Below are 17,279 nucleotides of genomic sequence, written 5' to 3' on the forward strand. Positions count from 1 at the left end.
CTATCCATCCGAGAAGGCAATACAGGGGTTATTCTCCTCCCCTCCGCTCCAGCGAGCGACCGGGAAGCAAACCCTTGCGCCACAACCGGGCCTCCAACCTCCCTTCCTTCCTCCCTTGCCGCCGCCCGAGGGCATCGCCAGGCAAAGCCCTGCCAGTGCCGAGGCCGCCGAGTCCTTGTCTTTGCGCGTGGGCCAAGGCAACCTTGCCTGGATGCGGCACTTCACTTCGGGAGTGGCAGCACGGCCCCGGGCCGGTACAGGTGGCGCCGGTGCTAGGACGGCGGTGTGATGGGCAACGTCGAGGTGGTGCCTCCTTGGGGCCAGAGAAGGCGGCAGTAGTGGGACTATCCGGCACGTCCATATCCGACTTCAGGGGTTGTGGGCCATGGGCGGCGCAGGTTGTTGGCGGCTTCCCCTACTGTGGCTCTCTGCTGGTGGGGGTGGCGACGCGACAGTGGTGGGCGTCCTCTCCCCCATGTGCTCAATTGACTGGGAAGGGCCAGGTGGCGCGGCTGGTGGCTGCCTGCTGAGACCCACCCGGATCTAGGCCTTGGTCGCCGGCGGACGGCTCGGGTGGCGGTAGCGGTCGTTCTGGTCGTTGCACGGATGTGGGCTACGATGACGTGGTGGCAGCCCATGGCGGCAGTGCAGGTCATTTCACGGCGGCAGCTGGACATGCTCTGGCATTTGTACGTTGGCGCGTGGCTCTGGTGGATGTCTCCGGTGTCCTCCCCGGTTGCAGGTTGTGGCCGGTCTGGCACTCGCGCCATTGGGCAGGTAGCCGGGACAAGGCCAGTTGCAGATCCAGGCCAGGAGTTGACGTTGGGCGTCGCACGGGATGATGTTTGGAGATGTGGTGGGAGAGATGGGTGGTGCCGATGTGGCCAGACCACCCGTCATCGGCAGGGGTGCCAATTGTAGATGGGCCCCTCTCTCGCTTCAGCTCTTCCCCAACCTGGTGGCTCCCTGATCGATCTGATCGGTTGATGACCCACAAGTATATTGGGTCAATCATAGTCTTCTCGATAAGTAAGAGTGTCGAACCCAATGAGGAGTAGAAGAAAATGACAAGGGGTTTTCGGCAAGGTAGTTTCTGCAAGCACTGAAATTGTCGGTAACAAGTTGTTTGATAGTAAGACAATTTGTAATGGGCAAGTAATGGTAACGGTAAATAAAGTGCAGCAAGATAGCCCAATCCTTTTTGTAGCAAAGGACAGGCCAAAACAATCTGTTATAATAAGCAAATCGTTCTTGAGGGCACACGGACAATTTTATCTAGTCACTTTCATCATGTTGGTTTGATTCACGTTCGCTACTTTGGTAATTTGATGTGTGGGTGGACCGGTGTTTGGGTGCCGTTCTTACTTAAATAAGCCTCTCACTTATGATTAACCCCTCGCAAGCATCCGCAACTATGAAATAATAATTAAGATAACAATCTAACCATAGCATTAAACATATGGATCCAAATCAGCCCCTTACGGAATAGCGCATGAACTAGGGTTTAAGTTTCTATCACTCTGGGAACCCATCATCTAATAACTACTCCACAATGCATTCCCTTAGGCCCAAAGATGGTGAAGTGTCATGTAGTCGACGTTCACATAACACCACTAAGGGAATCACAACATACATATTATCAAAATATCGAACGAATATCAAATTCATATGATTACTTGCAACATGACTTCTCTCGTGGCCTCAAGAACAAGGGTAACTACTCACAAGTAATATTTATGCTCAAGATTAGAGGGGTATTAAATAGCATAATGGATCTGAACATATAATCTTCCACAAAATAAACCATCTAGCATCAACTACAAGATGTAATCAACAATACTAGTCACCCACAGGTACCAATCTGAGGTTCTGGTACAAAATTGAATACAGGAGATGAACTAGGGTTTTGAGATGAGGTGGTGCTGTTGAAGATGTTGATGAAGATTGGCCTCCCAAAGATGAGAGGGTTGTTGGTGATGATGATGGCTTCGATTTCCCCCTCCAGGAGGGAATTCCTCCAGCGGAATCGCTCTGCCGAGGGCAAAAGTGATGACGATGTTTAGAGAGAGAGAGAGAGAGAGAGAGAGGTGTCGATAAAAACAAAATACGGACATAGTAGCATCATGTTTATTATTATAACAACAACAAACTTTATTATAAAACTTAATCATATAACTGAACAAGTAACAATTCATCATAACATTGAAGTAAAAGGCATAAACTTTGTTGAAAACCAACAAACTATGTTCTCAGTCAACTTTGCAACTACAATTCATCATATTTTCAGGAAGGGTCTCGTATCGGAGCATTTTGGCAAGTCCACATACTCAACCATCATTTAATCTTCTATGATTGCTAACAATCACATCATATATATGAGCAAAAAGTTTCAACCAGACACATAGAAAGATAGGGGATTATAGTTTCGCATCCCAACTTATTCACCTCAAGGGTGATGTCAACAATAATAACTCATGCTCACTAATATCCAACTCGGTATATGTGCCTAGATATTTCCCCACCACATGATGCTTACCAAAGAGAAAATAAAAAGGAATAGAGAAAAATACTTTAACTCTTGCATAAAAAGTAAAAGATAGGCCCTTCGCAGAGGAAAGCAGAGGTTGTCATGCTCTTTTGGTTTTGTATGCACAATATCTTAATGCGGAAAGAATGTCACGTTGTATTGCCCCTTATGGTAGCAATCTTTATTATGCAGTCCGTCGCTTTTATTACTTTGTCATCACAAATTCGTACAGCGCTTATTTTTCCTACACTAAAAGATCAAGCACATTTAGGAGCCTTTTTTCCTTTTAGAATTTGAGAATTCAAAAAATTTGCAAACATGCGTACGGCTGTCAAAATCTGATGCGGATTTTCGTGCTGATTTTTTTGATATATTATGCCTTTTTTTGACATCGTATGCAAAAGATATGGCCGTTTTACTTTTTCATAACACTTTTTTGCAAAACATGTTCAAATTTAAGTTTTTTAATTTTTCTAACTAATAGATGTAGTAAAATAACTACCTCTCGAAGGATTTTAATTTTTGAAGTGTTCGGAAATGCCAGAGCTATTTCGATTGAGGGTAATTGGGGGCTCTTTAGAGGTGCGATGGATCTTCACATGCCCATGTGTCCTATTGTTTCTCGGAGGTCAGAGACACGATACTATTTGGTCAGAGTGTTGATTCCATTATTTGTCTTCACATCACTTGTAATGCTGGCTTATATTATATTCTTTGGGAAGAAGACATCACGAACAACATACTCAATTTTGCTGTCTTTTGGTAAGAAATTCCCTAGAGTTGCCTACAGTGATCTAGCTCAAGCTACAGGGAAGTTCTCAGAGTTAAACCTTATCGAAAGAGGAAGCTATGGTTCAGTGTATAGAGGAACGTTAACTCAAGCAAAAATACAAGTGGCTATTAAGGTTTTTGACCTTGAGATGAAATGTGCAGACAAAAGTTTTGTAACAGAATGTGAGGTTTTCAGTAGAATTCGGCACCGGAACCTTGTACCTGTCCTAACTGCATGTTCAACAGTAGACAATAAAGGTGACACTTTCAAGGCTCTAATTTATGAATTCATGCCTAAAGGGAATTTGGACACATGTTTGCATCACAAAATTTTGAGTAGTTCTTCGAAATGTTTGAGCTTATCTCAAAGGGCAACCATAGCTACTGGTATAGCCAATGCATTGGCTTATTTACACAATGATTGTGAAAGGCAGATTGTACATTGTGATTTGAAGCCAATAAATATCCTTCTTGACGATGATATGAATGCTTATTTGGGAGACTTCGGCATTGCAGGCCTCATCGGGCATTCAAGCTTAGCTACCTCAACTAGGCTGAAGGGAACGATGGGCTAATAGCTTCAGGTATAGCAGTCTCTACACTTCCGTTTTTTGAATGCCATCTGTTCTTTGCCTTAACAAATAAACTTAGAAATGAGTTAATTGCTACAATCTTATCTCCTGACAGAGTATGCTCAAAGCGGCCAGGCATCAATCCGTGGGGATGTTTACAGTTTTGGAATAGTACTCTTAGAGATGCCTCAAACCGGGGCTAAAGGTCTAATCTTTAGTTCCGGTTTGAGATACGAACCGGGATTAAAGGGCATCGCACCCTTTAGTCCCGGTTCGTGTCTCAAACCGGGACTGAAGGGCTCATTTGAACCGAGACTAATGCCTTTAGCCGCATGAACCGGGACCAATGCCCCCATGGGTACCGGTTCGTGACTAAACTGGGACTAATGGGCTTATCTGGCCCGAACGAAAGCCCTGTTTTCTACTAGTGAACAGAAAAGTTAAGAAGCAAAAAACTCCAATTAAACTTTATTATATAACTCTCACTTGATTACATACATAGATAGATCACGAAACTAACACTCGAAAATAAATCATACTAAACTTTTATTCAACCAAATCACGAAATAGCTAAGGATCGAACTAAGATAGGTAAAGGTAATAGAAGTGATGGTGATACGATACCGGGGCATGACCCCCAAGCTTGGCACAAGCCAAGGGGAGTGCCCATACCCGTGTACTCAAGTCTCCTTCTTTAGTGATGACGATGATGGTGGTGTGGGCTTGTCCTCCAAAATATGTATGAGTGCTTCTCTCAAACTTTGAATCTCTCAGAGGGCTCGATGAAGCAATTCAGTGTTCTTATTCACTTCAGCCATGATATGATTATTCTCTGGTCCCCAAGAGTTTGTTCCTGCATCAGTTTCTCTTGGACGGGATATGTCCCAATTGGACGGTATGTGCATACGAGGAGTTTGGCTTTGCTACAGCTTCCCGTTTCTGGCCCATTGTGTTATTTGCACAACTCAGAGCGAAGACCGGCATAAAACTTGGATTGATTCAATTCCGACGATCCATCACTATACTGTTTCTGACACACTCTTCTTTCTGTTTTGCTTTCGGGTATTCTCTGTATAAAGCCTAGCAGCGCTCCTGCTTGTTCTCTCCAAATTAAAGATAAGAAACATGTAGACTTAGACAAAATGGATTCACTTGGTTGGGTGCTGCTACTCTTCCTTGCAATTGTTTTGGCACTAGCCACCTCCGGCACCCAGGGTCGGTAACCTCACTCGTCAATGTATGTCTAGCCAAAGAGGAGTCCATTGATAGTATATGTAGTACTCCCTTCGATGTAAAATAGGTGTCGTAGTTTTGAACTAAGATTAGTTCAATCTTAGTTCGAAACTACGCCGCTTATTATGGATCAGAGGAAGTACTATGTAGAAAACTCAGTCGGATTTAAAACATAAAAAAATGGCTCATCGCTACCCAATAGTTGTGCCTTTAGCCACACAATATCCTTATCTCTATCACATTGTACAGTGTAAGGAGGGGTACGTTGCTATAGTGTTACCGTCCAACCCTCTAAATATTCAGTTCCAGAGATCTTTGATAGGAGACCAATGGGAAACATGGATACATCTTGTCAGAAGTTTGATGGGTGTTAACCTCTATAATAAGTCTGATAGTATGCACTTGAGATTAACTACGAATGGCGTGTTCTCAGTGAAATCTATGTATTTGGACCTAATTGATTATGGTCCGATTCCCAAATCGATGTATATTTCAAAGATGAAAGTCCCGTTAAGAATCAAAGTCTTCATGTAGTTTGTACACAAGGAGGTGATTCTGACTAAGGATAATTTCGGAAAACGTAATTGGGAGGGTAGTCAAAGATGTAGCTTTTGCGATCAAGATGAAACCTTCAAATACCACTTTCTGATTGTTCGCTGGCCAAGCTAGTATTAATATCACTCCTCCAAATAGATTTACGCATTATTCGGGATGTGGCTAAATGGAGTAGAGACAATTACTGCGAGACATATTCATATAGAAGTACGTGCATTACTTTGGACTATATGGAACTATAGAAATGACATGGTTTTTAACAGAAAAACTTTTATAGATTTTGTGCAGGCCACTGCTTGAATCCGTATGTGGTCGTTACTGGCTCCTGGGGAATCCAGGGAGCCTTTGGTTACTGGGTCTACCTGATGGGAGATGGTCGCTCAGGATATCTACAACCGGTTTAGATGACGGTCCAGTAATAGCATAGGTGTTTAGTCATCTCGTTCTATTTTCGCAGGTCGTGGCATTTTATACTTTTTATTTTATTTTTCAGCTCTGAGCGAGCTTGTTCTGCATCACAGACTTTTCGGACTTTTTTTTTTGAAAAACCCCTCCATGCATTAATTAACTTAAAATGTTCATACAATCATTCGTTACAAACTTTGCCACGCAGGGCGGAACAGAATGAAACATAAGACCATCAGAACTATTATCAAAACTAAACTTTGCAATCTCATGATCCACCATATTAGCCCTCCTGTTGATCTTAGAAATCTGTAAATTCACCAACAACTTTGAGACATCTACAACTTCCTTCTTTAGATCAACAAGGGATGATATGTCCACATATTCTTTACCAAAAACGGAGGCTACAAACGAACAGTCAGTTTCCAAAATGACGGGCATGTCTAGAGTCATACCAATATATAGGCCGGACAAGGACGCTCTAAGTTCCGCTTCCTCAACGCTGTAGCAAGTACCAATATAATCCCAGGAGGATAGGATCACTTGCCCACGGTGATTTCTAACAACCACCCCCACGCTCGCAGCTTCAATGGCCTCCATAAAACTTGCGTCGACATTAATCTTATAGACGTCTGGGATAGGTGGCCTCCAAAGAGTAACCTGCCTCTCAATGTTATTGGTTGGCTGAAGATCCAACTCCACTTGCTTCCCCTTACTGCATATCTCCACCTGCATTTTAGCATGACAAGACGAGAAAGATGTCCAATAATTTTCGATAAAACTTACCGAGGCTGAGATGGATTCCATTCCCTTACCAAAGATCAAATCATTCCTCAAGTGCCAAGCTCTCCAAAACATGAATATAGTTTGCTCACGAACAGGCGTAGTTAACTGATCCAATAGAATAAGGAACCAATCCGGTCCAGAATATTTGAAGGTCTCCTCCGCTGGTAATTTCCACACTTCCTTCAGAGCCATGCGGAACGCACGAGCCTTGGGACAAACCACCAAAGCATGAAAAATACACTCATCATCAATACCACATATTGAGCATGTACCTAGAGTAGTTTGATGATGTTTAACCCTATTGAGTTGAACCGCCAAACTATTAGAAGCAGCCCTCCAGGCAAAAATTTTAATTTTTTGGGGGACATTAGCATTCCAAATAATATTCCAGAGCCTCCTATCCCCATTTATGGCATCACTGGAATTGCCAGAAACACTCCTCGGCTCTTTAAGATTCAGAGCTAGTCTATACGCACTCTTCACGGAGAACAAGCCACTTTTCTCGTGGTGCCAAGCAATAAAGTCTCCCTTGCCCACTCGAAGAATACGGAGCTTTAGGATTTCCTCTGCATCATGAATATAAAATAGATGCCTTATCAGGTTCTCACCCCAACTCCTAGATCCACTCAAAAATAACTCGGAAACCAATTTGATCCTAGTTCTGCTCTTTTTACCGCAAATTTGTAGGGCAGATTCCCTAGGGATCCAATTATCCCTCCAAATATTCATACTAGTCCCATCGACCACTCTCCAAATAATGACTTTTCAGACTTTTTGATTAATAAAGAGGCTGCATGCATCACTCTCATGCAGAGACCAGGGTAATCCTCCTTTTTGAAAAAAAAAATACCCAAGAATTGCACTTCTTCTGCACCCACGCGCCAGGGTACACGTAAACGATGCAAGTGCTGCTTGCCTTGCCGGAGCTTTGCTTTTTTCTTGCTGCAGGCACTAGTCAAGGACACTTCTACTTGCAGCAGCAGAGGATTAGATGCTACTCCTAGAGTCCTAATTGCTACTCACATCACAAGTCATCGTCTAGTCTAGTGCCACTCTGCAGATATTGGCTCTGTCCACTCCGAGTCATACTCCCAACTCACCATCTAGTACCACTTGGGGCTGTAGCTTCCAAACAATATCTAGCTATTATGGACATATATCTGAAGGAACCTATGGCCCCTGCCCAACGGGAAAATCTGCAAGGATCACAGTTCCACGCAACCCGTCTCACACGTATGACGGAAGTCGTCTCGCGTCACTGGGACTTTTTTTTGCGGGGGGAAAGGGTTCTGTATTAATTAATCCGGATCAGTATGATCCAGTGCACACAGTTTTACAACCCTCTCAAGACCCGACCGTAACCAGACGGCCGTCTTAACCTCAACCCTCCCAATCTTAGCTAGTTCATGGCTAACAAGATTACACTCCCTCTTTATCGCCTTAACCTTAATCTGTTTGTCCCCTCTCATCATAGTAGAGATCTTCTGGACAAGGGCGGTGTACTGTGATCTATCAACCAAGGGGCAGTAGCTTCCAAACAATATCTAGCTATTATGGACATATCTGAAGGAACCTATGGCACCTGCCCAACGGGAAAATCTGCAAGGATCACGGTTCCACGCAACCCGTCTCACACGTATGACGGAAGTCGTTTCGCGTCACTGGGGCTTTCCTTTTTGGCCCATTGTGTTTTTGGATGATCTGAACGAAGACCAGCATAAACTTTGAATTGATACAACTTGTGACAAATCTGTCACTACAATTTCTAAACCTCTTGTTTCTAATTTTCTTTGGTGTTTTCTCTATAAAGCCTAAATGTACTCCTGCTTGCTTTCTCAAAAGGAAGAGAAACAACTACTTTGAACCAAATGGGTTCAATTTGTTGGGTGCCACTACTCTTTCTTGCAATGTTTTCGGCACTAGCCACCTCCAACACTCATGAAACTGACGATAACCTCACTCTCCGATGCCATCCGGACCAGGCTGCAAGCCTCCTCCAGCTAAAGTGATCCTTCTCCTTCTTCGGCTGCCCCAGCGCTGTCGACTCATGGCAGGACGGCACCGACTGATGTCTCTGGGAAGGTGTTGGCTGCAGCAACTCCTCTGGCTATGTCACTGCTCTAGAGCTTAGCGGCCGTGGCTTGTACAGTCAAGGCCTTGACCCTGCAATCTTCAACCTCACCTCGCTCCCGCTACTCGATCTTAGCCTGAACAATTTTGGCCAGTGCAATCTCCCGGCAACCGGGTTTGAGAGGCTCTCCTTGCTCACCGACCCCAACCTCTCCAATTCGGCCTTCCAAGGCCAGATATCAGCAAACTTGCCAACCTTATCTCCTTGGTGTTAGATGGGTATAATCTCTTTTCGGTATATTCCCATTGTATAATGGGTCTCCTGCACTTTGACACACATGTATATGTAATGGCCTTTGGCCCTCAGTAAAGTTCAGTTGTTGATTATCCAACATGATGTCAGATGCTAGGCTAGCCCCTTCCTCCCGCATGCTGCAACTCCGTGCGCCCCGTTCCTAGCCTGCTCGTCTCCGGCCGTCCGACCACTGCCTCTCCGGCTGTCCGGCCATTGTCCCTCTGGCCCGGCTCTGCTGCTTCTCCAGCAGGACGCCGTCTCACTCCGCCATCTCGTTCGGCTGCTGCCTAGTCTGGCAGCCGCCCAGTCCGGCCACCGCCCCGCTCGGCAGTTCCTCAGTCCGGCGTCGTCTCGCCCGACTGCCCCATCTGGCAGCTACGGACGCCGCCTTGTCCGGCCCGTCCCGCCCGGCCGCGGGTGTTGCGCGTTCGAGGTTGTCCCGCTCGGCAGCCTAGCTCGCACGGCAGTCGCGAGGGCTGCTTGTTTGGTGCTGCCCCGCCTGGCCGCCTCGTCCAGCAGCCGCGGGAGCTGCGGGATCTCGATCCCGCTTTGGATCGATCCAGCTCCCATCCCCGCTTCTGGTTAGCGCTGTCCCGTGCGCCCCTGCTCTCTCTCTCTCGATCCAGATCGACTCTCTTCTTTCGTTGACTCCAAAAAAAAAGAGAGAGGAAAAGAAAAGAAAAGGAAGACCTCGTTATGTCTTCTTCGGGGTATGTCGCTGTTCCCCGGTGCTCGGTGATCTTCGAGGGCACCTACTATGCTGAGTTTGTGGGCTTCATGCGCATTCATATGCGTGGCCTTCTTCAGTGGGGTGTTCTCTCTGGCGAGGTTCCTTGTCCGCCATGCCATGTTGCCCCTATGGCCCCAATTCCACCGGTGCTGCCGGTACTTGCTGCTGATGCTTCTCAGGCTGACCGGGATGCAGCCAAGGCTACTTGCTGCTGATGCTTCTCAGGCTGACCGGGATGCAGCCAAGGCTCTCGATGATGCTGCAGTTGATGCTTATGACCAGCAGGTATCAGCTTATTCAGATGTTCTTTCTGTGTACCGTGATGATCTGTCTACCTACACTCAGTGGTGCAATGATGATGCTCGTGCTGCGGCTGTTCTGACTGCGAGTGTCCTCCCTTAGTTTGCTTCAGAGTTCATGGGACTTGGCACAGTTGCAGCGATGTGATTGTACCTCTGTCAGCGCTATCAGCCTTCTGGTGATGCTCTCTACCTATCCTTAGTGTGTCAGGAGCACGCACTTCAGCAAGGTGATTCCTCTGTTGATGAGTTCTATTCACAGTGCTCTGCCATCTGGCGTCACCTTGACTCTCTTCGGCCAGTTTTTTGTGGAATTTGTCATTGCTGTCATACTACACGGTCCGATTTGGAGTTTCAGCGGGTTCATGAGTTCTTATCTCGTCTCCGCTCTGAGTTCGAGCATCGACGTGCTCACCTGCTTGCTCGTGATCGTGTTCCTATCTCGGAGGTACTTGCTGAGCTTCGTGCTGAGGAGACCCGCCTTCGCTCTGCTGGGTTACTCGTGGTTCCTTCAGTGTTGGCCACCCGGGCTCCTGTGTCAGCTGCTCGCCTCACTGCTCCACCACTCCTGCCCACTCCTTCAGGGGGGGGGGGGGGGTGAACCGTCCTATTTATGCTGAGAAGAGTACGTTGCGCCGAGACACTTTCTGTGGTTACTGCTCCCGGTCAGGTCACCCAGAGTCTGATTGTCGCCAGAAGAAGCGAGACCAGAGGTGCTCCTCTTCTAGTGGCCCTCCTGCGTCTTCCTCGACTCCGTCACTCACTGACCAGGACATTGTTCACCTCAAGCGTCTACTTGCCTCCTCCGGCTCCTCGTCGACTGGTTCAGCTGCTGCTATGACTGCATCCCCTTCTACACCACCGCAGGCCTCTACACAGTCAGGTACATCCTCGTGGGTTCTGGATTCTGGAGCCTCCTTTCATATGTCTTCTGATTCATCTGTGATGTCCTCTCTCCGACCTCTTGATTCACCTGTTAATGTTCTTACCGCCGATGGCACACCTCTTCGTGTTGCTAGTCGTGGTCTTCTTTCCACTCCATCATTTTCTGTTCCTAGTGTTTCTCATGTTCCTCGCCTTACCATGAATCTTTTTTCTGCTGCCCAACTCACTGATTCTGGTTGTCGTGTCATTCTTGATACCGACTCTTGCTCTATTCAGGATCGTCGCACCAAGACTTTAGTTGGTGCTGGCCCCCGGAGCCATGAGTCAGAGGGCCTTTGGGAGGTTGACTGGCTTTGTGTTCCTTCCGCTGCCATCACTTCTGCCAACTCCCATGCTCTTGCTGCCTCTTCGCCTGTGTCATTCCAGCAGTGGCATCATCGTCTTGGTCACATCTGTGACTCTCGCTTGTCTTCGTTAGTTCGTCAGGGCCTCTTAAGGTCTGTATCTGGAGATGTCTCCTTACATTGTAATGGTTGCAGACTTGGCAAACAGACTCAGTTACCTTATCCCACTAGCGAGTCTGTATCTCAGCGTCCTTTTGACTTAGTTCATTCTGATGCCTGGGGTCCTGATCCCTTTGATTCGAAAGGTGGCCATCGCTACTATGTTTTGTTTATTGATGATTTCTCTTGCTACACTTGGCTCTACTTCATGAAATCTCGTAGCGAGGTTCTCTGTATATACAAACGTTTTGCTGCCATGGTTCACACCCAGCTTTCCACGCCCATTCGCACCTTTCGTGCCGACTCTGCTGGAGAGTATATCTCTCAGCTGTTGCGTGGTTTTCTCGCTGAACAGGGTACTCTTGCCCAGTTCTCATGTCCTGGTGCTCATGCTCAGAATGGCGTCGCCGAACGTAAGCATCGTCATTTGCTTGAGACGGCTCGTGCGCTGATGATTGTTGCTTCTCTTCCACCCCATTTTTGGGCTGAGGCTGTTTCTGCATCCACCTATCTCATCAACATTCAGCCATCGACTGCTCTGTAGGGTGGTTTTACTTCGGAGTGTCTCACTGGCCGCTCTCCTGACTACTCCGCTCTTCGTATATTTGGATGTGTGTGCTATGTTCTTCTTGCCCCCCGAGAACACACCAAACTGACTGCTCAGTCGGTTGAGTGTGTTTTCCTTGGTTACAGTGATGAGCACAAGGGCTATCGATGTTGGGATCATGTGGTTCGTCGCTTGCGCATCTCGCGTGATGTGACTTTTGACGAGTCTCATTCCTACTACCCATGTCCTTCTTCCTCGAGTTTCTATGTGGACGATCTTTCTTTCCTTCGCCTTCCCAATACACCCTGCTATGTGCCTCCTGTGTCACCTCTTCTTCCGGCACCTCTCATTCCTTCTCATTCACCACCGACCCCATCTTCTCCATCCCCCTCCTCCACCTCTCCACCATCATCTCTCGTCCGTCGCCCTCTCTCACCATTCCCTCTCCACTATACTTGTCGCCCTCGTCCAGAGGATGTCTCCCCTGACGCGTCTTCCACCTCTAGTGCACCTCCCCTCATGCCTCCCCCGATTCACAACCTCCGGGCTCGGCCTCGCCCCCACCTGATCGCTACTCTCCTGATCGGTATGGTCTCTCTGTTATGGCTGAGCCCACTTCCTATCGGACTGCCATGACTCAACCTGAATGGCAGCTTGCGATGGCCGAAGAACTTGCTGCCCTTGAGCGCTCTGGCACATGGGAGCTGGTTTCCCTCCCTTTCGGTGTTCGTCCCATCACCTGCAAGTGGGTCTACAAGATTAAGACTCGCTCTGATGGTTCTCTTGAGCGCTACAAAGCTCGTCTTGTGGCCCTTGTTTTCCAGCAGGAGCAGTGACGTGATTATGATGAGACATTCGCTCATGTGGCTCACGTGACCACTGTCTGCACTCTCCTTGTTGTGGTCTCTGTTCGTCAGTGGTCTATCTCTCAACTTAATGTCCAGAACGCTTTTCTCAATGGCAAGTTGCGTGAGGAGGTTACATGCAGCCACCACCGGGGTACTATGCTCCTAATGGTATGGTCTGTCGACTTCACCACTCTCTCTATGGTCTTAAACATGCCCCTCGCGCCTGGTTTGAGCGCTTCGCCTCTGTGGTGACTGCCGCTGGTTTCTTGCCCAGTGATCATGATCCCGCGTTTTTTGTTCACACGTCTCCTCGTGGTCGGACTCTTCTCCTTCTTTATGTTGATGACATGATCATCACTGGTGACGACTCTGACTACATTGCCTTTGTTAAGGCCCGCCTTCACGACCAGTTCCTCATGACTGATCTTGGTCCTCTTCACTATTTTCTTGGGATTGAGATCTCCTCGACCTCTGATGGCTTCTACATCTCTCAAGCGAAATATATTCAGGATCTTCTTGCTCGAGCTGCTCTCGGTGATGACCGCACTGTTGTGACTCCTATGGAGCTCAACGTTCAGCTTTGTGCCTCTGATGGTGACCCTCTTCCTAATCCCACTCGCTATCATCACCTTATTGGTAGCCTTGTCTATCTTGCTGTTACGCGTCCTGACATCTCCTATCCTGTTCATATCCTGAGTCAGTTTGTTTCAGCCCCCACCTCTGTCCACTATAGTCATCTTCTCCGTGTTCTATGATACCTTCGTGGCACGATCTCTCGGCGTCTTTTCTTTCCCCGCTCCAGCTCTCTTGAGCTCCAGGCCTACTCTGATGCTACCCGGGCCAGTGATCCCTCTGATCAACGCTCGCTGTCTACTTACTGTGTCTTTCTTGGTGGCTCTCTTATTGCCTGGAAGACAAAGAAACAGACTGCAGTTTCTCGCTTTAGTATAGAGGCTGAATTGAGGTCCATGGCTATGTTGACGACTGAGGTGATCTGGTTACGGTGGTTACTTGAGGATTTTGGTGTGTCTGCTCCTACCTCGACTCACTTATTGTCCGACAGTACTGGTGCTATCAGTATTGCGCGTGACCCGGTGAAGCATGAGCTCACCAAGCACATCGGTGTGGATGCCCACTTTGTGCGTGCTGCTGTGCAGGATCAGACTCTCGCTCTTCACTATGTGCCCTGTAAGTTACAGTTGGCTGACTTCTTCACGAAGGCACAGACTCGAGCGCAGCATACCTTTTTCCTCTCCAAATCCAGTGTTGTTGATCCATCATGAGTTTGAGGGGGGGGGGTGTTAAATGTGTATAGTCTCTCTTCGGTATATCCCCATTGTATAATGGGTTTCCTGCTCTTTGACACACATGTATATGTAATGGCCTTTGACCCTCAGTAAAGTTCAGTTGCTGATTATCCAACACTTGGATCTTTCTGTTCTCTACTATGCCGCTTCTGATGATTCTCTTAATGGTCATGGCACCAGAATTCCTGGTGTTACTAGTTGGCTATGGCTGCAGGACCCCAAGTTTCAGATCCTAATTGGCAACATCAACAACCTGAGAGAGCTCTACCTCGATGGAGTGGATATGTCTAGCAGCGCGGATGATTGGTGCAATGCATTTTCTAAATCTCTTCCCGATCTCCGAGTTCTTAGCTTGAGATATTGTAATCTTGTTGGTCCTATTTGCCCGTCCCTGTCGCCCCTGAACTCCCTAGCTGCGATCAGTCTCCAAGATAACTTTGATACGTCTGCCACTCCTCCCCTGGAGATGCTCATGGATTCTCACAATTTAAGTTTTCTTCAGCTTGCTTGGAAAAATATCCAACGTTGGTTCCCTAGTAGAATCTTCCAATACAAAAACTAAGGTGATTGATTTGTTTGGGACATGGTCTCTCAGGTTATGTGCCAATATTTTCCATCTAATTAAAGTGAACTGCATGTTTTCCTGGAAGGTTGCTATCCCTGAGGACTGGGGTACTGAGATGTAATACGACTTTCTACATATTTATATATTGCTTTCACTTCTGAAGTTCACATATGTTCCGTGTTGTAGAACGCATATATGCAGTTGTATCATGTCTTAAGCCTTACGACAGCTTATCTGTAGGAGTATACGATGTTGTTTGGCCTACATGGCTGTATGTACTACAGTACTAGCTCTGGAACATAAGCATGATGATGTAATTCGTTAATTGTTTCAGGTACTATTCCTCTGTCCTTCATCTCATTGCAAAAGTGAAACCAACATAGCCGGTGCAGAGTTGTGAATTATGAGCTTGCCGGAAGGGCAATAGCCTGTCCGACGCACATGCAGTGTGTGCTAGGGCAATAGCCTGTGATCCAACTGCCTCAGCTTGCTGATGTTATTTCGTGGAAGCGAACTGTCGGCTGGAAGGTGGTGTGGATGATGAGCAGTTAAACAATCCTTTTGCCTTGCGGTGACGGTCATGTCGGACCAGCGACGGAAATTGTGCCATGAGGGAGAACAGCATGAATCCACATTTGCCTGCCGAAGACGAACACGAAGCGCTCAGAGACAGTGATCGTCTTTGGTGTCCAGCATGGGCTCCGTGATAGCCACTTCTTTGTTTCGCATGGGTGTCATGTGTAGGAACCAGTGAGCAGCGTGTGTAGGAGATCGGTGTTCGGTTCCATTAATTACATTGGAGGTGTGTGGAATTTATGAAACCTGAACCTTACCCTAATTGCTGCGATGGTGATGTCTGTTTACAGTTCGCGATGATTGTAGCAAGCATGCTCTTGCTGATGTTTTCATGATAAGTGGAACCAGGGAAGCCCAGGGTGCTGATCCGAGATGTTGTCAGGAAAGATGGTGCAAAGGCCATTCGAGTTGATTCTGTTCGCCCTCGTCACTGCGCAGGTACTCTTCTAATAATTAATTAATTAATTATCACAAAATGGGCTACTGCTTTTCTTCTTCTCGTGCTGCTTTCTCGCGGATACCCTATTGTTCAACCTGGGTGCTACTGCTTTCTAGTACTAGCTTTTTATTAATAATCCCAAGTGGTCAAATTAAAGAATCTGCCGAATTATTTTTCAGTCCCACCTTCGCTTCAGCCTTTGTTCGTTTGTTTGACAAGTTAGTTCCAAGATAGCTCTGGCAATTCTAGTTAACTCATCTGGCCAATTTTTTGTGAAATATATCACCAACGGAGGCATTACTTGACATGTCTAGTACATGATGTGAAACGAGTGTCCCAAGCGATTCAGGAATGTCACCATCAAATGAATTTATTTGACACCGGCCTTTGCTGTTGATCTTGTCAAGATCTTATCGAATGTCTGATAGATGCGTTTATATATCTGCAATATCTAGAGGATCCGTTTCAACCTTCTTTTGAGAGAATAGGATCATCCTTTTGGAGTCAAAGAAAGCAAAGCTTACGAATGAATTGGGTGCTCTATGGAACCTATTTACCGAACCATTTGCATCACTTGCAGATTCTCTCTTTTTTCGATAAAGGGTGGATTTTACTTGCAGATTCTCTCTCTATTGAGGACGATCTTCCCTAAGGCTCACAGTGCATCATTCAGTTTGGATCAACATAACGCATTCCATTCCAAATGAGACATCGCAATATACTGTATGTAAAAAAATTGGGTTCATTTAAGGTCGAAACTGATTAGAAAGATTGGTACAAATCCAAGGACAGTTGGCTAGTCTGAAGACATTTTAGTGAGAGAAAGCCTGAAAGATACGAAAACTTGCATTTCAATTTTAGTGACTAATGGTTTCATCTGAAGTGTCGAACGCCACCCATGGTTTTTTATTACTTAGCAGAGCAATTGCGTGCATGGTTTGTTGGAGCAATATAATACTCCCTCCGTCCCATCAGCGAAAGCAACTGCTACTTAATCGTAGGTTTGCTTTCGTGCAAGGCCCCCGCTGCTGGAACAGGCGGTTGTCATTTTCAAGTAAACGCCCCGCCCCTTTTCTGTGCCCGCCAACCGCCTAGCTCGTTATTCTTTGAGATCTGGATAGAGTCTCGCTTTGGGGCGGGGGATATTCTAGGAGCCCAAGTTATGCTATTGAAAATTCGTTCCTCTAGCAGTTTCGGTTTGAGCATTCCGTTCCCTTTTTCAAACTCCACTTCTTTTCATATAGCAATCCCTGATCAAAGAGAGAACAATATCCATTTCAAAACATTTCTAACAGATTCCTTAGTTCGGACCGACGAAGTAATGTCACTCGACTATTATCAACCTGACTGCAATCTTTTTCTGTCG

The 17,279-nt window shown here is 46.7% G+C and overlaps 1 protein-coding gene and 1 pseudogene across 1 annotated transcript; both read left to right on the forward strand.

Annotated features, from left to right (window-relative positions):
- Nucleotides 1-3,114: 3,114 nt before the first annotated feature.
- On the forward strand, nucleotides 3,115-3,873 carry LOC123067208 (probable LRR receptor-like serine/threonine-protein kinase At3g47570). Its single transcript, XM_044490110.1, has one exon. It carries the CDS (start codon nucleotides 3,115-3,117, stop codon nucleotides 3,871-3,873), a length of 759 nt encoding a protein of 252 aa, XP_044346045.1.
- Nucleotides 3,874-8,717: 4,844 nt separating this feature from the next.
- LOC123064500 (receptor-like protein 50) lies at nucleotides 8,718-14,870 on the forward strand (annotated as a pseudogene).
- The last annotated feature ends 2,409 nt before the right edge of the window (nucleotides 14,871-17,279 follow it).

The sequence above is a fragment of the Triticum aestivum genome, chromosome 3B, assembly GCF_018294505.1.
Source record: "Triticum aestivum cultivar Chinese Spring chromosome 3B, IWGSC CS RefSeq v2.1, whole genome shotgun sequence".
NCBI lineage: Eukaryota > Viridiplantae > Streptophyta > Magnoliopsida > Poales > Poaceae > Triticum > Triticum aestivum.

What these genes read in the sequence shown, in the direction of transcription:
- LOC123067208 (XM_044490110.1), top strand. Translation starts at nt 3,115, where the DNA reads ATGGATCTTCACATGCCCATGTGTCCTATTGTTTCTCGGAGGTCAGAG.